Here is a 22784-nt window from a genome sequence, read left to right on the forward strand (position 1 = left end):
AGTTGACTACGGAGTACGTACTAGGTACTCCATACTCTGACCGGTGTACGGATATACATATAATACTAATAATTAATGTCACGAGTTACATAGTTGGTTAGTTAGCGTCAACCATTAGTAATCCCATGGATTCCCGGTGTCCGCGTCACTGGGAGGATAATCTCATCCCCGGGAGTAAGACTGAATCGCCCCACGGGGGACAGTTACCGATATGTGGGGAAATCATGAACCTTTGCGCCAAAGCCTGGGGGAAGACCAAACCAGTCACCGGCGAGGAAAAGCAGCAGCATTAAAATTTGCCTCTCCGGGCTGGTCGGAAGGCAAGAGGCGCAGGTCGAGCCCCCCCGTTGGATGGATTGTGGGAAATCGTGGGGAGGAAAAGCATTGCGGGTAAGATTTACTCCGCCTTTCTCAGTCCGATTGCCGGCTGCCATCCCATATTTAATGCCCAGTATATCCTCTTCGAGTTGGATCTTTTGCAACTGTTTCACTCTTCCAAGACCCATCTCCTCTCCTCTCTTCTTTACTATTGTTAGCATTCTCCTCTCACACAATGGCTCAGTCCCCGCAAGATCTTAAGGTGGCCATTTTGGGCGCAGGTATGCCGCGGTCCCGCTTTCCCTTCAGCCTTATCGTTTTCCTCGAAAGAAAATGCGAAAACTAACTTCAAGATCAGGTATGGGTGGTCTCACCTGCGCTCTGGCCTTGGCCCGAGAGGGTTTCAAGAACATCGACGTTTACGAGACGGCTCATGACCTGGGCTTTGTTGGAGCCGGTATCCAACTTGCCCCCAACATGGCCCGCGTCCTCGACCGGTTGGGTGTGTGGAAGCAGATTGAGGCCGAGGCTGTCAACATTGTTGAGACCAGCGTCCGGGGTATGTTTCTTTTGTGATTCGGTGGACGATTGAATGAGTGACTGACCCATCCTGCAGTTGGAGCGACGGATGCGGAATTGGCCCACGTACCGCTGGAATACATTGCGGATACCTATGGCTACCCGCACATGGTTGGACACCGTTCCTCCCTCGCCAACGGCCTCTACCAGGGCTGTCTCCGCCACCCCGACGCCATTCGCTTCCACTTTGCTACCACCGCCCAAGATGTCACCTTTGGCTCCAAGCCGTCCTTCAAGGCTGTTCCCCGCGACACCACCCAGGAGCCTTACCGCGTCGAAGCCGACGTCCTCCTCGGCGCCGATGGCATCAAGTCCAACACGCGTGTTGCCATGCTCGACCTGCTCGGCATCCAGGCCGGCGTCAAGGACACCAACCAGGCCGCGTACCGGATCATGATCCACAAGGACCAGGTCAAGGACGACCCGGAGCTGCTGGCCCTGATCAGCGGCAACAAGGTCACGCGCTGGATCGGCGAGAAGCGCCACATCATCGCCTACCCGGTCTCCAACAACACCATCTACAACCTCTCGACCACCCAGCCCGACATCAACTTCGCCGCGGCCACCAACGCCACCTACACCACCCGCGGCGACAAGTCCGTCATGCTGCAGGTCTTCGGCGACTTCTGCCCCATGGTCCAGCGCATGCTCGGCTACGTCCCCGAGGGCGAGGTCTGCGAGTGGAAGCTGCGCGTCCACGAGCCGCTGCCCACCTGGGTGCACGAGTCGGTCGCCCTCGTCGGCGACTCCTGCCACCCGACCCTGCCGCACCTGGCCCAGGGCGCCGCGCAGGCGATCGAGGACGGCGCCGTCATCGGCAAGGTCCTGGCCAAGCTGCCCGACACCACCCCGGCCTCGATCCACAAGGCCCTCAAGGTCTACGAGAAGATCCGCAAGAACCGCGCCTACGCCCTCGTCGAGCTGGCCGCCGCCTCCGGCCGCGCCTTGCACCTGGGCGACGGCGCCGCCAAGGAGGAGCGCGACAAGCAGTTCGCCGCCCTCCGCGAGGGCAAGGGTCCCGTCCCCGACAAGTGGGCCGACGCCGACGTTCAGCGCGAGATTTATGGTGTCGATGTCACCCAGGAAGCCACGGAGCGCTTCGATGAGCTGTTCGCGGCGTAAGCTTTTCCCGTTTCTTCTTCCCTCCTCCTGTCGATTGTTGTGTGTGTAGTCTCTGGCCCGGCTGCTAGTGATCCACCCCTTTGCATGTTTTGTATATTTTTTTTTTCTGTACATAGAGCTGATGGGGAATATTCTCTTCTTGACAAAAAAAGATCAGGTCGTGAAGCCAAACTGGTCTGAAGCCCGTTCTCCTTTTTTTTTTTGTTTTTTTTTGCTGTTGTTGTTCTGGTGGAAAGCGATATTAGCATTGTCTGATACTTCCAATGATGATTTATGATCCTTTTTCCTTCCGTCTTTGTCTGCTAATTGGTGTCGTATGTCGTACGCTCTCTCGTAGAATAGTGGGGAAGCTATAGAAGGGATCTGCTATTGACCCCGGACTTTCCCCCGCCAGTTCCTAGATAATGTCTCAGTGATGCGGAGTGTAGTTGGGGACTATGTCTTGGTGAGGGAATTCGATTTGTATGGCTAGAATGGCTGTTTTGAGCATGTAATGCTTGTTAGCACCGTATGGTATGGTCAGTCGTTGTCCAGTATCGGAGTGGTGTCCAGCCAGGAGGTGCAGAAGAGGAAGCATTACCAGTAAGTTGGTTGTTTGTATTCGGTTTGTTCTCCCTCCGTCTTCGTCTTCTTCCCATCCACCTCTCCTCTTCCACTCCAGACAACCCGACTCACGCCTCGTTCATCTTCGTCAAAGACCTTGCTGCGTTGTTAAGAATCAAATCCACGTTCAATGTCGCAGCAATCATAGTCTCGATGGTCAATCGAGTCTCGCCGCTATGTTCCACCGTGTGTGGCTGTATAGCCTCTGCGCCACACCGCTAGCACATTTGAAACAACATCCGAACCGCGATAAGTGTACGCCGTACTCTACTCTCGAGAACATATATCTACACGCAGAGGCTATATATACTTGAAATGGCCTTGTGACAATAGCCACGCGGCTACAACCGCCAAACTACTCCCGGTCGGGGTAGCACCACTCTTGCACAACTGGAACGTACTCGTACTTCCCTCTTCCCCAGAAGAGATTTTAGCTGACGAACACCCCGATTAGGCTTGTATACTGCCATCTGAGTGGTGGGTCCAGCCTATTTAAGTCGGACTAAGAACCAAATAGGCAGGAGTCTCTCCAACACCCACTGCCACTTTTGCACTGCTACACCGTGGCCCCCCTCCCCCCGACCCAAAGACATCTTTTTTTTTCTTGCATGTTCATTGGACCTGGCCGGCAGGCAGTTGATAGTTCCGAAGTGGCTTCTTGCCAAGACATTTGACAACCCTCAACAAATTACGGTAAAAAATACCGACTGGTCAAGGAGCTCAAGGAGCTCAAGGAGCTCAAGTCTGAGATCATGATTGGCGACGGTGGAATCATTCGGCGGGAGGGGCAAAGCTAGTGTTTTGGCTCCTGGAGCACTAGTCGCGTGGTTTTCCGCGATAGGTTTCATTTCGCTTGGGTTTACTTCAGCATCACACTACTTCGTTGAGGGTGATGATCTTGTAAAGGGGAAAAGGCGAGGCAGTGGTAATTTGACCCTTGCAGCCGGGTGGGCCACAGAGGTTGGCTCAACCACCCCTCGTTGAGTGTGGCATGTCAAGTCCAGGTATACTCTTCACAACCTATGCTGACTGGGCTCACGTCCATTGTCCTATCTTAGGGGGAGTATTAATCCTGTGGAGACGATCTCAGGGCAACTTGGCAGATTGAGGTACGATCTGGGGGTATTACTATCAATCTTGAACTGACACCCTTGGTCTAGATGACCTTCACGAGTCATGAATACACCGCCAAGCTTGAAGGGAAGGGTTGTCCAGGGGGAAAACTATCTCTCGACCTTACTGACAGAGACGATGTCTGCCTCCATGGCACGACGCGAACACACAACACAAAAAAAGCAAATCCCGAACTGATTGCGGGCACCTAAGCCGAGGACGTCATCAATGGATCTTTGCCAAGATGGTATTTGTTGGGACCCGAGCAGCTGGTTACAGTGTGGTACGTGTGGACCGAATTGGCCAGTTCTCATACGGAAAAGTCCTCCTTTGGCCATCAGCAAATTAAAGTTGCTCCTACATGCGGCAGCTATTTCAATCCGAACTTTTGAGCCATTGCAGGTTTTTTTTTTTTTTCCACCCCGGGGGTCCGGCATGTCTTGGCATGTGTTAATCATCCATCCGGTTTTGGCGTCGATTCTGGATGCCAGGGTGTAATGTTGCCATTGTTATCATTCAACTTTGATGCCTCTTCGAAAGTTTCCTTTCTTCTTTTCCTTGTTCTCCTTCCCTTTCTTCATCTCTTGATCTACCTCTGCTTCTCCGCTTCCCTTCATGGGTGTGACATTGACATGCAGGAGTCCGCTGATCCCGGGGCGGCCGATGACCCCGTAAAAGGCCTTATTCCTGCTGCCACGCAAAAGGGCAAAGTACCCATCCCCCGGCTTGTCCCTCCATCACTCAAAAACAATCATCAGCGCACTGCCCGTGCGTGCGTGGCCTGCCGGGCCAGGAAGACCAAGTGTGACGGTCGCAAGCCCGTGTGTAGGCAATGTAGTCGTCTTGCTCTCGACTGTAACTATGCGGGGTCAAAGCGTGAGCGCCAGCAGCTGGAGCTGGATTCGGTTCGCTCCCAAGTCACAGCATATGAGTCTTTGTTGCGAGAGATCATCTCCGAAACTGCCCGCCAGGACATCAAACCCATTGATGAAATCATCAGTGTGAGTGGCCTCCCCGCACTCGTCGAGGTACACATTGCTTAGAGTCGCAGAAACACCTTCAAGGGAACACCGATGCATTCTCCACGCTGATGACCGCCCAATCGCTATCGGATCAACATCTGCCACAGCCACTCCCGGGCATCTCATTGGCCCGTATGCACCTAACCCTGGCCTCCAATCCTGCCAGCGCAACTCAACCTCTGCAGGATTGTCCCCCGATCCAAACCACCAACATCGGTCACTGGACTGACCTTGTTGACAATACCACGGCCAGCCATCTTCTGTCTCTGTACTTCACCTGGGACAACCCGACGTGGCACCTCATCGACCAGGAGCTGTTCCTTCGCGACCTGGAGCGCGGTCAGACGGGGTTCTGCTCACCTCTGCTGGTCCACGCGCTTCTATTCTTCGGCTGTGTAATCGCTCTTCCGGTCCTGTTATGTTTCGCATGGGTAACCCCGACTAACCTGGATGATAGAGTTTCTCTTACCATCTGGCGCGACTCACGGATCGACGGGAGGAGAAGGTTTTGGGCCAGAAGATCTATTCGGCCCTGCAACGTCTTTGGAATGTGGAGAAAGAAATCACTTGTCTTCCTACAGCACAATCAAGTGTCATGATTGGCTTGCTGTGTTGCACTTTTGGGCTGGACCGGATGGGCACACGATACATCATGCACGGCGCTACGTTATGCCTTGGGTTAAGGCTGCATGAGGAGCGTCCTTCTTTCCTTGAAGATACTGTCGACGAGGATGTCGAGTCGCTTCACAGGTGTCATAGACTAGTCGCATGGGCTGTATTTGATGTTCAAGCGTACGTCCCTGGTCCAGATTCATTACCCTCCATGCACATGCTGACGCAATACAGACTGGCGGCGCAAGTGTACCGGAAGGAATCGGCGTGGAAGCAGCCACCGTCTGTCAGGTTCTCGGCGACCGAAGCGGCGGCACTAGACGATGGCGACGAATGGAGTCCATACCCGTTTCTCACCCCTATTTTCAGGCCGTTTGTGCATACGGCCGCGAGAGCTCGAGGCGGTCTCGTGATGATTGTCAACGACATAGCGGCTTTTGCGTTGAGGTTTCCAGACTCACCGCTGGATCAACAGGACTGGGAGTACGGCTTCCAGCTCTACGGGAAGCTCCTGAACTGGCGGGCCAGTTTACCTTCCACCGTCACCCCCGATGAGAATACGTCGCCCCATATTCTGACGTTACAGTAAGTCTGGATACGCTTCTTCGTTTACGCTTCTACTTACCATGTGATGACAGCATGTACTATCACGCGACAGTGGTCTCATTATGCGAGATCTTTAATCTCTATTCTAATCCAACGAACAACCCATTTGAGACGAAGTTTGACACCCAGGGTGCCAAATTACAAGCCATGGGGGTCATCGGATCTCTCATCCTGCTGTTCCAGACTTGCCATGGATTCAAGTCCTTGCCGATCGTCATGCTCCACTACTTCTGTGCGGCGGGCGTACATTCTGTCTCCCAACTGCGCCCTCAAGACCCGAAGTGGAGCCTCGTCCTGGAGAGCTGCGTGGTCGGGCTCTGGCACATGAGTCTCGGATGGGGCCGCCTGTGCACCGCCTTCCTCCGAACCATCGAACTAGTCCTCAAGGCGACCAAACCCGACCCATTCCTCATCTCCCCCAAGGTCCGAGCCGTCATGCAACAGCTGAGCACGAATCGATGGACGGCGACGGACATCAAGTCCTTGGCGGCGGACTATGTTGTGTATCATGTCCCGAAGTCCGAGGAACCGGGCGCCGCTGCGGGCCCTCAGCACCTGGCTCACGGGCTGCAGAGTCTGATAGCTGCTATGGATGAACACTCTATTAAGGAGAAGTGATGCGCCTTAGATGTTTTTATCCAAAGCACGACTCGTGTGGACATCATCATCAATCTGCAGAACTCGCTCTCCATTCGTGGTTAGCATGGTCTCACTTAACACCGATACATCTCGACTGAAGACTCGGCTCCATTATGCAACTCATCCTTGTCATGCACCAATTCACGACCGTGGAAAAATGGGGCCAGATGGCTACAGACATACGTCTCTATATGCTGCAAGCCGGGGACGACCGCAACACATGCAGCGTTGAAATCACGAGCATGTTCGGTCTGGTCTGTCGCACGTGGTTCGGTAATCGGCACGGTATCAGGCCCAGCATTTACAGTATGATCAATTAGCGGTAGCGAGCCTCTGAATTTTATTTCGTCTATCTGACTGATTGACTGGGTTGGGGGCGGTTCAAGGGCATATGCGTCTTCCGTTGGTAGAAAGGTATTCTCGGGCATGCAATATGCAGTGTGCTACTACTGGTGACTTGGTGTAATATCAGGGATCAGATTCTCTTGTTTGTAGTCCCGTTGCTCATGAAGACCCGTATGCCGCTTTACAGTTAGTATCACTGTGAGGCCAAATATCTCGAGCGGAGCTTTGTGGCCCCAGGACCCATATTTATATCGGGGGGGAAGAGCCATAAGTCTAACCAGAATACACCTCCAACAACCATACAATCCACCTATTGAGTTGCTGAGCCTGAGGGCAAGTAATATAGATAAATCATCCAGACAATAGCAAGAAATCATTCAAACAGTAACTGATATATTCCAGCTCAAGCTCAAGCTCAAGCCCAGTTACAAATAGGTAGTTCACTACAAGGTACCTCCCAAACTCCAAACTCCAGACACCAATCCCCAATCCCCTCCGAACACACATCCCACTAAATCCAAACAATCACAAGCTGACAAACCCCAAACAAACAATAAATCAAACCAAGGTATCATTATCATCCCCTTCCCCCCTCCTCCCCTCTCGACAGTTATCACACCACCCCCCTCCCTCTCACTTCTTACTTCCCACATGCCCTCACCACATACCACATTCCTCATTCCCCCCTCAAGTATAGTACATCATTCCCTTCCACAGCTAACAAATCCCCAAACCCTTGGGGGGAAAATCACTCCCACCGCCCCCCGCCCCCCAGAGCCCCCAACCGATTCGCCGTCCGCTGATCCAACAGCGCCGCCGCCAATTTCCTCGACCCGCCCGCGCTCCCAGTTCGGGCGCGCTGCATCCGCAGCTCCCTCTCGCGTTCCCGCTCGCGCGCCGCCGTGTACGCGTTGACGGAGGCGGTGGCGTTACCCCCTGCCTTTTTGATTCCGGCTGGGTTCACTGCCCCGTGGCCGGCGTTCACGGACGCTGCGCTACTCCGTCGGCTTCCTGCTCCTGCTCCTGAGGATGAGGAGGAGGATGAGGAGGAGGCGGTGGTGCTGCGCCGGAGTAGAGGCGGGGGGCGGTTGAAGCCGAGGCCGAAGGTGCCGCTGTCCTTGGCGGTGGTGGTGGTGGGGGAATCCGTCGCGAAAGCGAGTTTGCCTCCAGCATTGGAGGAGGTGGCGGAGTTGCTGGATGCTTGGCGGAGGAGGGCGAGGCGGTCGACGACGGGGCCGCGGGTGCGGCGTGGGTGGTGGGTCAGGAGGTTTGGGGGGGGTTTGGGTTGGCTGGGTCCGGCGACGGCGGCGAGTTCGTCGTCGGAGTCATCGGAAGCGAAGTCGGCGGGGTCGAGGGTGGTTTCTTCTGGCTGGTCGTGGTCGTGGTCGTGCTCCTGGTCCAGGGAGGCGTCCTCGTGGAAGGAATCGTACTCGTGCGTCTCGGTCAAAAAGCTCAGGGTCTCGCGGATCTCGGCCAGGGTCGCGGGTTTCTTGGACATGGCGGAGGCCGGCTTGCGGCGGAGGTGGGGCGGGGGTCGGTTGTAGGTGGATTCGGTGCTAGGGTTGAGGGGGCGTTTTCTTTTGTTGTTTTGCGGGTCGGTGGTGTTGTCGGTGGATTCTGCAGTCTCGGGTTGAGGGGGTGGGGGTTGCTGTCTTGTTGACTCTCCTCGTCCTCCCCCTCCTCCTCAAACTCCAGCCCCATCTCCTCGTCATCGTCGTCGTCGCGGTCCTCAACCGCCCGGAAGAAGGCTGCTTTCTTCGGGTTCTCGGCGATCTCGCCCATCTTCTCGTCGGCCAGAAGCGCCTTGCGCATCCGCGCGAACTCGCGCTGCTTCTCGCGGCGCCGCGCCAGGAGTTCGTCGTCCGAGTCGTCCAGGTCGAACTCGTCGCCTGCGTTGGCGCCGCGGCGCCGCCGGAGGGCACCCGTGGTGATGTCCTTCAGGAGCTTGGCGACTTGCTTTTCGTCGGTGGTGCGTTGGTGGTGGCTAGTGTGTTCGTGGTTAGTTTCACCGGCAAAAGAAAAGGGGGAAGGGTAGACTCACGCGTTCAAGGCAGCAAGCTGCTTCTCGTCAACTGTCTCCCCGCTGTGGTCGTTGATCATCGCTCGGTCGTAGGCGTTCTCCTCGTCATCGTCGTCCTCGTCGCTTCCACCGCCCAGTCCGGCGTATTCATCGTCCGACTCCTCTGCTGCCTCTTCCACCACGTCCTTGGCCTTGCTCTTGCTCTTGTCGAATAGGACGGCAGGCTTCTTGTTCTTCTTCGACGCCTTCATGATGTTGAAGGCATTGGCGTTGATTTCGAAGTCGCCGTTGTCTTCCTCTTGTTCTTCGACCATGGAAAGGTCAGCGGCGCGGCCGCCACGCTTCAAGTAGCGCTTGCTTCTCGTGGGGACCGGGGACTGGTTCTGGTCCACGATGACGGTTTCGATGGTCGATTGCGGCGTGCCGAGGAAGCGCTTCGACGGGTCAAATGGCGAGAGAATGAATCCTTCATCCTGCGTCGGGTCGGGGATCTGCGAGAAGTTCGAGACGGAGCGTGGAGCGGGGGATTCGGACACCCGCGCGGTGGACGGGGCGTAGTGAGCGAGTATATCATGAGACTCGGCCCGGGGCACCTGGCTGTCCTTAACTATCACATTGGAGTCGGACTCGTGGAGTCCAGGCTCGGGCAAAGTGCTCGGCAGTGTGGGAGCAGGCGTCTGTTGGCTGCGCTGGGGGCTTCCGGCTATGGTGCCCGCAAAGGCTTGCGTCAAGCTTAGCAGGTCGTTGGAGCTCTGCGCAGGGAGGTGAGGCCGGTCGACAGACCGCGTTGCAGGAGTGGTGGCACCGATGATGGGCTTGGCTGGGGTTTTCGGCTCTTGCACCTCGTCCTCGTCCTCGTCGTCGCTGATCACCCGAGTCTGTCGCTTGCGTCTCTGGGTAGGAATATCCGTCTCCTCGACCGACATGACTTCTGACTTGTCGTCTTCCGATTCATCCCCTTCGTCGGCTTCAGAGTCGACCAATCCATCACCGCCTCCTTGTGCGTCTGCCATTTCCTCGTCTTCGTCGTCGTCACCATTCTCCCCATCCTCTGACCCCGAGTATTCGAAGTCCTCGTCCTCGTCCTCGTCATCGCCGTCGCGCTTGGCAGCTTTGCGTTCTTGCTTGGCAATTGCGTCGGCTTCCATGCGTGCCTTCTCGACCAGGTTCTCCAGCTCGTCCTCCATGGCCGCGCGCTCTTCCGCCGTCTCGATGTGAACACCCTTGGCTCTGAGCTCTTCGATCCTCTCCTGTCGCTCCCTGGCAGCTTGCTGTCTAGCCTTCAGGAGCAACGTGGCAGAGAGTTGAGCCCCGTTCATGCCCTTGGACTTGCGGTTGGGCGAGGTCAAGTGCGCCAGAGCTTTCAACTTAATCATTGAAGCCGACTCCTGTAGTTTCTTGGCGGGGAGGTTCTCGAAAGCCGCGATCCGGCGGCATTTGGCGGGCGAGGTGACAATTTCCAGGTCACTGTCCGAGTCGTCTTGTTGATGGCGTGCCACTTCTTCTCGTGATAGCCTGACGCGAACCGCAGGCAGGTTCAGCGCCTTCTTCCCTTTAGCGTATGTTGCGTCTATTTTCTGACCTGTCGGCTCCACCTCCATCCGAGCCACAATCGGTTCCTCAGGCTGCGTCGGTGGGTTGGCGAGAATCTTCTCGAGCGTCGGGAATTCGGGCTCAGCTGGATTCTCGTCTGTTTCCTCCATAGCAAACACCTTGTCTGCCGGACCCAGGACCGGCGACGTCCGGGGCGTCTCCTTGTCCTTCTGTGCCTCGACATCCGACGAATTCTGCGAGCCCGCCGCGCTAGATGAGGTCTCGCCAGCTGGGGGTATAGCTTCTTGGGGGACAGCCGGCTGTCCGAAGTTGAACCGCGCGAAGAAGCTCTCCTTGGTAATCTTCTTCTTCGTCTGTGCCTGATGCGCTAGCTGCATGTTGCGACTCATCCGCTGCGTCTCGCGGTTCATCTCCTCCAGTGCCTTTTTGCTGGCCTTGCGCGCCGCAGGCCGCGTCTGCTGTTGCTTTTTGGCTGTGGCTTCGGCGCCCGATGATGCACCGTCGCCCTCGCCCTCACTCGCAGACAAGACCATCTCCGCATCAGATTGTCCCTGCTGCCTCGCAGCCCGCGCGGCGGCCCGTCTCTCCGCCTCAGCCTGTTCCTCTTCCTCGCGCTCCTTGCGCTTCTGCGCCACAAGAGCCAAGAACCGGGCGTTCTTCTTCGGTTGCTGTGCTTCGTCCTCGTTATCTGTGATGTTGGCATCGTTCTCGGCATGATCCCGTCCCTTGACAGGCGACGACACGAAAAGCGGAGAGTACGCGCGGGTCCGCGGCTCCTCATCATCTTCATCGAATGCAGGCTCGGGAGGTACGGTGGTAATCCCTCTCCGTCGCGGACCCGCCGTTGGGAGATCGTCGTCGTCGTCATCCTTGTGACCATGTCCCTTGGCCTCCTCATCCCGTAACCTCCTCTTAACCCTCTCAAACGCCGTCGTCCCCGATTGACCAGTAGTACCCTGTAACCGCGCTGCCATCCGCCCCTTAGGCCTCACAATCTCCTCGTCGTCGTCGTCATCATCCTCATCCTCATCCTCGACGTCAACCATCGGTACCGAACCCGCCGCCTCAACAACCGAAGAAATCGAGCTCTTCTTCAACGCGTCGCTGAGCTTGGTCGTGGAGCGATCACCACCAGCCCCAATTCCTTTCTGCGTAGCATTATTACGGTTACAGTCGTCATCATCGGAATCGCTATCGCTATCAAACGCAGCAAGCATGGCTTTGATCTTCCGGCCGGGGGTGAGGAGCATTTCGGTGTCTGTGCCGGGGGACGCGGCGCGCGTTGAGCGCGGTGTAGAGGGTGTGGAAGTGGACATTATCGTATGGTTTCGGGCAAGGGTATCATAAACGTTGGCTTTAGTTTTGAGGGAGGGTGGAGGTGAGCATTTCTAATTGTTATCGGATGAGTTCAGGAGGGGGAAACGTGGGCAATGTCTGTATTGAATTAAGGGGAGCTGGAATTTGGTTGCTTAAGTGGTTGCGTTAAGTTGATCAAGGGCGCCGCGGAGATGGATTCTGCGGGCGGACGGACGGGTAGGGTAGGAAGACGCGCCGCGCGCGCGTTGGCGTCGGGGGCTGTTATCGCACGTGATGCGAGTTGACTTTGGTTGGTTCGCTTATCGCAGCTCACGTCTATACTATAACACTACACGTACAGTAAGTACAGGGCAGTATCTACGCATGACTGATTTCTGAGGGAGAGTGGTGTTCAATGTGCATGATTGGTTTATTTGCATTGCATTGCATGGGGGAGCTTTAAAAATACAGCGCGCGCCGTGTGTGGATTTCTTTCTCATTTGGACGCCAATGAACGCCAATTCCCTAGCACAATAAGACGAAGGAAGGAAGGTAGAGAGAGAAGGGAAGTGGAAAAAAAGAAAAGAGAAAGTGTACAATCAAACGGGGAAAACAACCGACGCTGTAGTAAATGCTTTCGAATGCATTCGAAAATCCCAAGTTCCTGTCCCTGTTTTTTCTCCCTCCAATTTACGATGGCGAGCATTGATAGCACAAAATTTGATGGTCGCATGCAAAGTCTCGGTCGATGGAAATCCTCAGTGTTGGCTGTGATGTGACCATATCATTGCTGGGATGGCACAGCTAGATCTCGATATCCAAATCTATATCCAACGCTGCGATGTTCTCGTCGTCCATGTTGCGATGGCGGATGGCGCCGCTCTTGACGGCTTTGCGCTGGTTGGCGCCGAGCGGAGTGCCCGTGGTGGGCGTGCTGGCCTTGGATGGCGTCCCCGAGGCCGAGGTATCCTGGCTGCCGCCCTCTCCGGGCTTGTTGGGCGACGGGATCGTGTTGCCGTTGACGTCGTAGTGCGTGCGGGCCTGGGTGCGCACCCGCATGAAGGGGTTGAGCGTCGCCTCGCCACGGGCCACCGCCGCGGCGGCCTTGCGGCTGGCCTTCCGCTCCTCGAGCTGGGCGCGGCGGACGTTCTCGTAGTTAAGCTTCTGGTTGCGCAGGTTCAGCTCGGCCAGACGCTCGTGCTCGGAGGGCTTGTCAGCGCGGGGCCGCGACAGGCTGGTGCCGTGGGCGACCTTGGGCGCCGCCATGCTGTTCAGCTCGCTCTGCAGCCGCTCCGCCTCGGCCTCGTCGCCCGCCGCTTTGGCCAGTTTCAGCTGCTTCTCCACGTCGACGCGCTTGAAGAATTGCGACTTGGTGTCCAACGACCCCTGCTTGCGTAGCTTCTCGTTGAGTTCCTCGTTGGTGAACTTGTGGTTCAGTAACCGGTTGATGTCCGCCACTTTGCTGGCCACCTGCGACTTCGTGGCCATCTTGCAGTCTTCAATGGCCATGGTCTGACGGTAGCGGTTGAACTCGGCCTTAAAAGCGTTAGTCTAGGTTGGCGAGAAATCTCGAGACTAAGGATGCCAACCTCTGTGAATGGGGAGTCCGAGCACGCAATGAAGGGAAAGCTTTTCTCGGCCTTTCCGTGGGCCAGCACGGCGTACTGATTTGTGGCGAATGAGCGGCCATTTGGCCCCTCCATGGCGTACATGGGGCCTTCCTCGACGATTTCTGCCATCGTTAGCGATGAATCCGGCACGAACCGGGGGAAAGGGGTTCCCTTACTCTTGATCAAGCACAGACGGTACTGATTCAAGCCCGTATCGCGGTTGGGACCGACGTTAACACGGGCGTAGCATCCGGCGATCGCCTCCTCGAAACCAGGATAGAAGCAGACCTGCGCGAAATTACTGCGACCGACGCGCGTACGCTGGATATCTCGCAGTTCGGCCGGTGGATCGTCCTTGGGAGGAGACAGGGAGCGTTCCCGATCGTCCCATTCGACTTCACTCTCGCCTTCGGCGTCCTCATCCGACAGCCTATCATCCCGGGAGCGGGCTTTCTGATCCTTCGCGGTAGGATCCCGACGGCGGAGCTCGTCGCGTTTGCCCTTCTGCTCGCGCTGCCGCTTGTAGGCCTCGATCGCCTCCGACGTCTCCCCGACTTTGCGACCACCCAGCGTCGTCTTCTGGCGCGAGCTCTTGCGGTTGCCCTCGTCCAGGTTCGCGGCGCTCGCCTTCCGCTTGTTCTTCTTGGCCTTGCGGGCTTCCTCCCGCTCCCGCGATGCTAGCAGACGGCGGAGGGCGAGATCCTGGTTGTGACGATCGACCTCCTGCGCGCGTTCCGACAGGATCTGCTCGCGCTGAATCTCGGGCATCGCCATGATCTCCTCCTTGTCTTTGGCTGAGTAATAGAGCTTCTCGTAGGGGAACATGGGCCCGTCATCTTCGCCTATATCGGCGGAACCTTCCGAGTCGGACGCGGAATCGGATTCGGACATGCTGGCAGAGTCGAGCGATTCGGCTGCAGAGCTGATCGGGAGCACACACCGTGTTAGCCAGCGAGCCGTTACTGTGTGGCGGACGCACTTCCCAAGATGAAGATCGGAGGGCAGCTCGGGTAACACTTACAGTTCACCGTCCTCGTCATCACGATGACGGGACTTTCGACTACGTCGCGCCGGTTTGGCGATGCCTTTGCGACCCATGGTGGATGATGCTGCGGGTGATTGTGGTGGTGGTGAAGAAGAAGAAGAGCGATCCGGGGAGGCGGCCTTTTCCCTGGTGGGCGGAGAAGACTCCTCGTCCGAGGAGTCACCCGCCAGGGCGAGAAGCTCTGCATCGAGGTCATCCGCCATGGTGAATTGAGGGTAGGGTGAAGTGTGGCCTAAAGAGTGCGGGACCGGGTGGTGCGAGCCCGAGCAAAGGTGGCGCTGGCTCTCAGATGCAAAACCAAAAGAGCCCAATCAACTCCGTCGTTGTCGACCAGCGCACTCGAGGTAGTATATATCGTCTAGACGGGCTGTGGCTGAGCAGATATGAAGTCCTTGAAGTGGCCACAGGGGAAGTCGAATTGGAGGCGAAACCGCGCTATGTAGGACCGGGGTGCGCTGTGAGAGAACGCTGACAAAGGCCGATCTGAAGTTGCCTATTTATATAGTGGTGATAGCGCGGAGACAACAGGGTATATTGTTGAGAGTGGGCGCGTGAAGGATGGACAGTGTCGCAGGGGGTCAGGTTTAAAACATTCGGTATCGGGAAGTGAAAAGAAGCGCCTGGAGAAGTTCACGATCCTCTCTTGCTCATGACGTTCCGCTCCAGGGTTGGCGTGCCAAGGCGGTAAGCGCGCGGCTGCGGCTTTTGCTGGACTTGAATGGAAGATGGGTTGAGCCACCTCGGAAAGCATGGCAGCATAAGGCACTTATCTACAGTAGAGGTGAGCATTCCTTAATCTTTTAAAAAGTCTAGACAGCGCATTAACATCTGTCGCGACAGCCATTCCTCTTGTTTAAATTCCCTTCAGCGATCTCCGAGAGTTTCACAATGCTGGCCAGAACTTCCCTTGCCGCATCTTTCCGACCGACGGCGGCGATCACCCCCGTCGTGCTCGACTTCCTCGCACCATCCACGCTGCAACAGAGCCGTCGCCTGTACCACCTCACCACCACCGATCACTCCACTGCACCATCCAGTTCCAGCCCGCCGTCCCCAACTAACCGCCATGACGCCCGGAAACCAAGATACGCCCTCACCGCGAAGCAGCGCGAATTCCTCGACAGCGCGCTGCGGGTCAACCAAGCCGGCGAGCTGGCGGCGACGCTGATCTACACGGCGCAAACGCCACAGGTGGTGCGCTCGCACCCCCACCTGCGCCCGCTCATGAAGCACATGTACGACCAGGAGGTCGGACACTTCAACACATTCAACCAGCTCATCGCGAAGCACCGGGTGCGGCCGACGGCGATGTACCCGGTCTGGTACGCGGCGGCGACCTTCCTGGGCTGGTCCACGGGCGTCCTGGGCCGGGAGGCCGCCATGGCGTGCACGGAAGCCGTCGAGACGGAGATCGGATCGCACTACAACGACCAAGTCCGCGAGATTTTGTCGTGGAAGGCCGAGGCGGAGCGCCGCGGCGAGGAGCTGGACCCGGAGCTCGAGGAGATGCTGGCGAACTTCCGGCGCATCCGCGACGAGGAGCTGGAGCATTTGGATCACGCGGTCGAGAATGATGCCAAGGAGGCAAAGCCGTATGATCCCTTAGTTAATTTCATCCGGTATGGATGCAAGGCTGCTATCAAGATCAGTGAGAAGGTCTAGATGGGAGCCAGCCCTTTTCGGGAAGTGCTCGAAGCGTTGTGAGATGATATGTTCCCGGCAGCGGTGGGAGGTTCCGGCATTTACAGCATTTTGTGTACGAGGTACGATTCATTGACGTTGCCTACTGTATTATATTCTAGTCCATATGTGTAGTCTATAAGATGCATCGACGATTCGCTTCAGTCTGTCTTTGCTGCAAAGGAAGTCGCTCAGGTGGTGGTGGCGGTGGTGGTGGTGGTCTGTCATATGTCCAATCGCAACAACACATAAGTGAGCAATTCGATACGTACCTCATCGCGCTGGGGGCGAGGGGGCGTGTGTCGTAAACCCGAGCCTCCATGATGAATGAACGTCACCTTCACTCCTCCACTCCCTGCGTCTCCTTCTCAAGGTACTCGACAAAATTCCTCGAAAACCGCGTAACCTGCTCATAAACCTCCTTAAACCCATTAACTCCACCATAATACGGATCTTGCACCACCTCGCCCCCGCCCACCCGCTCATGCAGGGCGCCGCCGGCACCAAAATCCCCGAACAGGCGCACCTCGGCCACCTTAGCGGCGCGGGCGGCGCCGGATTTCTTGGTGGCAGCCGCCAGCACGGCCTCGCGCGTCTCCTGCAGATCGCGCAGGTTGTACTTGTCCATCGCCAGGACATAATCAAAAGTCAGAAAGTCCTCCTTGGTGACCTTGCGCGCGGCATGGACGTAGCGGGTGATGCCGTGGGCGCGCAGCGTGGTCATCGTGCGGTGGTCCGGGGACTCGCCGGCGTGGTAGGCGCCCGTGCCGGCGGAGTCGATCTTGTTGATGAGTGGGTGTGACGCGGCGACGTGGCGGAAGACACCTTCAGCCATGGGGGAGCGGCCTGTGAGCTGTGTGGTTAGATGATGCTTGTACAGTACTGGTGCGGTTTGGGGTGTGGTGAGTGCGGGGGAGATTGGGGGTGGTTGGGCCTTACAGATGTTGCCGAGGCAGACGAAGAGGACGTTGACTTGTTGTCCTGTGGGTGTGGTGTTGGCGGACATGATGTGCTATTGTCTATTATGGTATCGTCCAAGATGGGAGCAAAGATTGAGGGAGGCGAGGGTGGTTTGAAGGAGTGAATGCTTCTCTCTGGTTCCTATTGTGGCTGCCGCCGGGCGGGGGATGCGGGCGACGGCGCAGAATCTTATCGATAGGGAGTTAGTGCCTGAGGCGCAAGGCAGCTTTCCGCGTCACCTGGAGGGCTGTACCTGACTGACTCTTGCCACATGCTTGTTGGCTGCTGGGTGCTGTACCTTTCCAGTTTGGAATCCTCGATCTACCTTTCAACTCAAGGCGGTCGAACCAAACATACTACTTAGTATTATGTATCTGCGACGTGCGGCAGTGAGGGACTTGCGTTGACAGTCCCGCATGCTGTCAGGGGCATCAGTTCTTGAAATTCCGGTACACATCTCAGCGTTGTTGGTCGACATGATACGGGATCTACTCGCAGCGTCCAGGTGAACTAGAACCCAATCACTTCCGCCCAGGAATACACTGAACTACAAAAGCACCATTGCTGCACCGCAATAAAATACCGGGATCTGGGCTCTTGCATTGAGAACTCTTCCAGCAACATGGATCCTCTTATACTGATCCAGAGAGGATACGACATCCAATAAAGGATGGTTTACGAATACGAATGAGATAAAGTGAGACATACGGCTGAACTATGACGTCGCTAGTTGGGGTTCAGAAGCAAAATCCCCAGGCAACGACTTTCCTGAGCGACCGATAGGGCTTGAGATTCTCTCAGCCGATAAGAGGATAATTATAGCCTGGGCCGTCAGCCTGCCTTGCGGATATAAAAAGCCAGCCAGTGCCACACTGCCCTGTGGCTGTGCAGACAAGAGGCTGTCCTACGGTTGGCCCAGTGACCACTAGTGACCACCAGTGGAGACCGGAACAGCCATGGCGCACCTGCAAGTTGATCAACTCTAACCATGGTTCGCCAGTCAAATCGGTATCAGGGACGCATTTTTGTGTATCACATTCGATGATGAAGAATGTGACAGCCTGGGACAAGTGAGACTCTGGGGAACAAACTGGGTTTTCGGAGTTTGAGCTTTGAAGAATGTTGCCCGGAAGACGCTGCGGAGTGGCCATATCAAGGCATCGATCCCACACCTCGTCATCTGCATCGGACTCGGTCGCCCAAGTGGAGCCTGCACCCTGTTTGTTATGATGCTGATCGAGCCGTCAAGCGTAATCTCATTGATCAATTAATCAATCACCCGCCTGAGGCTAGTTATCTGGACTGATCGTCCCCGCCGTTCCTTGGTCAACGGGCTTCATCTTTTTCCCGTCGACCAGCGTAATAGAATAACAACTGTGGTTTGTTTGATTGTAACCAGTAACTACACTTCGTAAGCTACTCGAGTACCGTTAACTAGTTTTACGGGCGTAGACGAAGACAATTGCGGGTAGCCCCAACAGGTGACCGTGGCACTCGCTTTCTACCTCCCCCTCCCCATTAAACTTATCCCCATCCCACCCCCGGTACGAGAAAAAAATAAGCCACCCTCAACCCACTCAATATCAATCAGTTGGTTCCAAAGTATCTTCCGTTTCCCTTTTCCCTTTCACATTTATTGGCCAGTGCGACCTCTGCTTCTTTGTTCCTCCGTTTCCTTTTCTCCGTCCTCGATCGTCCTCGGACTTAATCTCGCCTATCGCATCTGAAACTCCCGTCGCAACCCCGGATCCTTATTCTCACTCTCCATCACAACAGCAGCCCGTCTGCTCACTCCCACATTCCATTAGCCCGCTCGGCGCAATTTGCACCCCAGCTTCCCTGGCTAGGAATTCACAAGGGGCATTGCCATCGAAACGATCAATTTTCCGAGTCACTATCGGCCAACATGTCATATAATCGCTTGGGTAAGTTCCGATCTGTCGGTGAAGCCGTGTTGCGCGGCAGTGGGTTTTGTCGCGCATTTGTCCCCTTCTCCGCAACCAGCCTCCCAACTTGAAACTCTAGTCGGAGAGGTCGATCAAGGAAGCTGCTGCTGCTGCTGCTGTCGCTGCACAAATAGGCAGTCTTCTCGTACTCGCTCGTATGCTGGTGCGACAAAGGCGACAGGCGAGCCACCTCTGCTAGAAAACGTTTGCCGTCGCACTTGCTTTCTTCTCATTTCCCTCGCGCATTGCACTCAGGGCGGTCATATCTTACTGATCATTGACTACAGGAGACCCTTACGGGGAGGAGGAAACCCACACTCCCATGATGCATCAACACCAATTAGATGCCCGGTCTCCGTCACCGGGTCGGCCACTGAATACCTATCAGTTGACCGACAATCCGTATCCACAAGAGCATCTAGAGATGCCCTCTAGCGACCGACTAGCCGAGCAACCGACAGTAAGAATTGCTATCGCACTATTGACACCGCAACGAAAAGCTAATCAACGGCATTGCGACATGTAGTACTCCGTCGAACGACTGCCCAACTCCTATGGTCACAATGAGGCCTACGAGCACCACCAACCGCAGGCTTACCCCGGCTATGAATATTCGATCGATCCCGAAGCACATCACGATGCGTACTACACTCAGCCCTACCACCCAGCGGTGACACCGGCGCACGACGATGATTACGATCTCGGACAATACCCGGAGCATCAACCGCAGCATCAGCATACGTACAGCGACGACCATGTACCCATCCTGCAGCCGGACAACCCGTTTGGGCCGGACCCGTACAGCGACGAATACGAAGAGGATCCTACGCTGGCTCCGACCCATTCGCCCAGTCCGGTGCCCGTGCGACGATGGAAGACCGTAAAGGAGGTCCAGTTGTTTAACGGGAACCTCGTGCTGGACTGCCCGATTGCCCCCAAGCTGCTCAGCCAAGTGCCGCACGCCGAACCCCCGGGCCGCGACGAATTCACCCACATGCGCTATTCCGCCGCCACGTGCGATCCGGCCGACTTCTTCGAGGAGCGCTTCACGTTGCGTCAGAAGCTGTTCGCCAAGCCCCGACACACGGAGCTCTTCATCGCCGTCACCATGTACAACGAGGATGACTTCCTGTTCGCCCGCACGATGATTGGTGTCTTCAAGAACATCGAGTACATGTGCTCGAGGACGAGCAGCAAGACCTGGGGTAAGGACGCCTGGAAGAAGATCGTGGTCTGCGTGATCAGCGACGGTCGTGCGAAGATCAACCCCCGGACGCGGGCGGTGCTAGCCGGTCTGGGTTGCTACCAAGACGGCATTGCCAAGCAGCAGGTCAACGGCAAGGATGTGACGGCGCACATCTATGAGTACACGACCCAGGTGGGGCTGGAGTTGAAGGGCACGCAAGTGCACCTCAAGGGCCGCACTGGGGTTCCCGTGCAAATGATATTCTGTCTGAAGGAGAAGAACCAGAAGAAGATCAACTCGCATCGGTGGTTCTTCCAAGCCTTCGGGCGCGTGTTGGACCCCAACATCTGCGTCTTGCTTGACGCCGGTACCCGTCCCGGCAAGGACTCGATCTACCATCTCTGGAAGGCGTTTGATGTCAACCCCATGTGCGGCGGCGCCTGCGGTGAGATCAAGGTCATGTTGGACAAGGGCAAGAAGCTGCTTAATCCGCTGGTCGCGGGACAGAACTTCGAATACAAGCTCAGTAACATTCTGGATAAGCCGCTGGAGTCGGCGTTTGGATTCATCAGTGTCTTGCCCGGTGCGTTCTCCGCCTACCGGTACGTGGCGCTGCAGAATGATAAGAACGGACAGGGTCCGTTGGAGCGCTACTTCGCCGGTGAGAAGATGCACGGTGCCAACGCCGGCATCTTCACGGCCAACATGTACCTGGCCGAGGACCGGATCCTCTGTTTCGAGTTGGTGTCCAAGCGCAACTGCCGCTGGCTGCTGCAGTACGTCAAGTCGTCCACGGGCGAGACGGATGTGCCCGATCGCATGGCGGAGTTCATCCTGCAGCGGCGTCGTTGGCTGAACGGTAGTTTCTTCGCGGCGGTCTACGCCATTGCCCACTTCTATCAGCTCTGGCGGAGCGATCATAGCTTTATGCGCAAGTTCATGCTCTTGATCGAATTCATCTATCAGACGATCAATATGCTTTTCGCATGGTTTGGCATTGTAAGTACTCTGCCGAATCCAGCGGTTTCTTCTAAGCAGATGACTAACGTAGTTCTCAGGGCAATTTCTTCTTGGTCTTCAAGATTCTCACCTCGTATCTGGGCGACTCGTCGCTGCTAGGCACGGTGGGAAAGATTCTTGGCGTGGTTTTCGAGTGGCTCTACCTGGCGACACTGGTAACCTGCTTCGTCCTCGCGTTAGGTAACAGACCCGGTGGGTCCAACAAGTTCTATATGACGATGGTCTACTTCTGGATTTGCATTATGATCTACCTGGCATTTGCGGCGATCTTCGTGACCGTGAAATCCATCGAGGAGCAGGTCAAGGACAACAGCTTCACCTTCTCCGACCTGTTCACCAACTACCAGTTCTTCTCGATCATCGTCTCTCTCGGCTCCACATATGTGATGTGGTTCCTGGCCTCCTTTATCTTCCTCGACCCCTGGCACATGTTCACCAGTGTGAGTCCCAAGTCCGCACCCCTTGACCGCACCCACTGACCCAAGAACAGTTCATCCAATACATCCTGCTCACGCCCACCTACATCAACGTCCTGAACATCTACGCCTTCTGCAACACCCACGACATCACCTGGGGCACCAAGGGCGACGACAAGGCCGAGAAACTGCCGTCCGCCAACCTGAAACCCGGCGGCAAGGTCGACGTCAACATCCCCCAGGACGACGGCGATCTCAACGCGCAGTACGAGGCCGAGCTGGCCAAGTTCGCCACCAAGCCTCCGAAGGAGGTACCCTCCGTCTCCGAAGAGGATCGGCAGGCCGACTACTACAAGGGTTTCCGCAGTGCGGTCGTCCTGGCCTGGGTGTTCTGCAACTTCGCCCTGGCGGCGGTGGTGCTGAGCGCCGCGGGGCTGGAGACCTTCGACAGCGACACGGATGCGACGCAGAACAAGCGCTCCACGATCTATATGTCTGTTGTGCTGTGGAGTGTGGCCGGACTGTCCATCTTCAAGTTCATCGGGGCGATGTGGTATTTGGTTGTACGGATGGTATGTCTTTCCCCCACTCTTTCTTCCTGTTATCATCATGACACAAGCTAACTTAGGGGTGTAGTTCCGCGGAGAGTAAACGATGGGAGGAACGGTGATTTTTGGAGAGCGAGCCAATGCCGATGTCGAGGCCGATGTGGCGGGGTCCGTCTGTCCCGATAACCCTAAGAAGATTTGGGCGTTATCGCCCGCGGGCGAGAAGGGCGTAGTAGACCCTGTTGGTCAGTGAGTGAAATTGAAAAAACAACAATTGGTGAAAGACCACATAACACCACCTACCGTCAATCGGCCAAATGCTTTCTTCTTGTACGGGGCATTTAGCCTGTCCTCTGGGTCCCTTGCACCGTTGGAGACGCGGGGATGGTCGTGAAGTTCCCCTGCGTATTTTATCTTCATCGCCGCCGGTCCCGCTTGAGGCATGGAGGGCTCGGACGATGCTCGGTCATTGCGCTCGAAATATGTAAGAGCCGGCGGCGCGAGGGTAGGCATTTGGCTGGGCGGACAGGAGTCGATACTGCTG

At 56.3% G+C, this 22784-nt stretch overlaps 7 protein-coding genes across 7 annotated transcripts; 4 read left to right on the forward strand and 3 right to left on the reverse strand.

Annotated features, from left to right (window-relative positions):
* The first annotated feature begins 490 nt into the window (after window positions 1-490).
* Window positions 491-2232, forward strand: ASPACDRAFT_119821 (putative monooxygenase). The gene is made up of 3 exons (XM_020196282.1): window positions 491-599; window positions 677-877; window positions 935-2232. The coding sequence occupies exons 1-3, from the start codon at window positions 554-556 to the stop codon at window positions 2017-2019; spliced, it is 1332 nt and encodes a 443-aa protein (XP_020056273.1). The 5' UTR covers window positions 491-553; the 3' UTR covers window positions 2020-2232.
* Window positions 2233-4367: 2135 nt separating this feature from the next.
* Window positions 4368-6593, forward strand: ASPACDRAFT_29385 (putative C6 transcription factor; the record flags this gene model as incomplete). The annotated part of the gene is made up of 5 exons (XM_020199638.1): window positions 4368-4736; window positions 4787-5167; window positions 5215-5549; window positions 5604-5954; window positions 6008-6593. The coding sequence occupies 5 exons, from the start codon at window positions 4368-4370 to the stop codon at window positions 6591-6593; spliced, it is 2022 nt and encodes a 673-aa protein (XP_020056274.1).
* Window positions 6594-7707: 1114 nt separating this feature from the next.
* On the reverse strand, window positions 7708-11849 carry ASPACDRAFT_119827 (uncharacterized protein; the record flags this gene model as incomplete). Its single annotated transcript, XM_020196283.1, has 3 exons — window positions 7708-8576; window positions 8621-8943; window positions 9001-11849. The coding sequence occupies 3 exons, from the start codon at window positions 11847-11849 to the stop codon at window positions 7708-7710; spliced, it is 4041 nt and encodes a 1346-aa protein (XP_020056275.1).
* A 302-nt stretch (window positions 11850-12151) lies between these two features.
* On the reverse strand, window positions 12152-15107 carry ASPACDRAFT_119829 (RNA polymerase-associated protein). Its single transcript, XM_020196284.1, has 4 exons — window positions 14461-15107; window positions 13616-14361; window positions 13419-13561; window positions 12152-13365 (listed from the first exon to the last, which is right to left on the reverse strand). The coding sequence occupies exons 1-4, from the start codon at window positions 14685-14687 to the stop codon at window positions 12634-12636; spliced, it is 1848 nt and encodes a 615-aa protein (XP_020056276.1). The 5' UTR covers window positions 14688-15107; the 3' UTR covers window positions 12152-12633.
* A 265-nt stretch (window positions 15108-15372) lies between these two features.
* ASPACDRAFT_43575 (demethoxyubiquinone hydroxylase family protein) lies at window positions 15373-16146 on the forward strand (the record flags this gene model as incomplete). The annotated part of the gene is made up of 1 exon (XM_020201284.1): window positions 15373-16146. The coding sequence occupies one exon, from the start codon at window positions 15373-15375 to the stop codon at window positions 16144-16146; it is 774 nt and encodes a 257-aa protein (XP_020056277.1).
* Window positions 16147-16504: 358 nt separating this feature from the next.
* Window positions 16505-17170, reverse strand: ltpA (tyrosine protein phosphatase LTP1; the record flags this gene model as incomplete). The annotated part of the gene is made up of 2 exons (XM_020201285.1): window positions 16505-17010; window positions 17104-17170. The coding sequence occupies 2 exons, from the start codon at window positions 17168-17170 to the stop codon at window positions 16505-16507; spliced, it is 573 nt and encodes a 190-aa protein (XP_020056278.1).
* A 1442-nt stretch (window positions 17171-18612) lies between these two features.
* On the forward strand, window positions 18613-22315 carry chsA (chitin synthase class I; the record flags this gene model as incomplete). Its single annotated transcript, XM_020197939.1, has 5 exons — window positions 18613-19049; window positions 19358-19530; window positions 19597-21255; window positions 21315-21716; window positions 21767-22315. The coding sequence occupies exons 1-5, from the start codon at window positions 19031-19033 to the stop codon at window positions 22313-22315; spliced, it is 2802 nt and encodes a 933-aa protein (XP_020056279.1). The 5' UTR covers window positions 18613-19030.
* Between the last annotated feature and the right edge of the window lie 469 nt (window positions 22316-22784).

The sequence above is a fragment of the Aspergillus aculeatus genome (genome assembly GCF_001890905.1).
Source record: "Aspergillus aculeatus ATCC 16872 unplaced genomic scaffold ASPACscaffold_8, whole genome shotgun sequence".
Taxonomy (NCBI): Eukaryota; Fungi; Ascomycota; class Eurotiomycetes; order Eurotiales; family Aspergillaceae; genus Aspergillus; species Aspergillus aculeatus.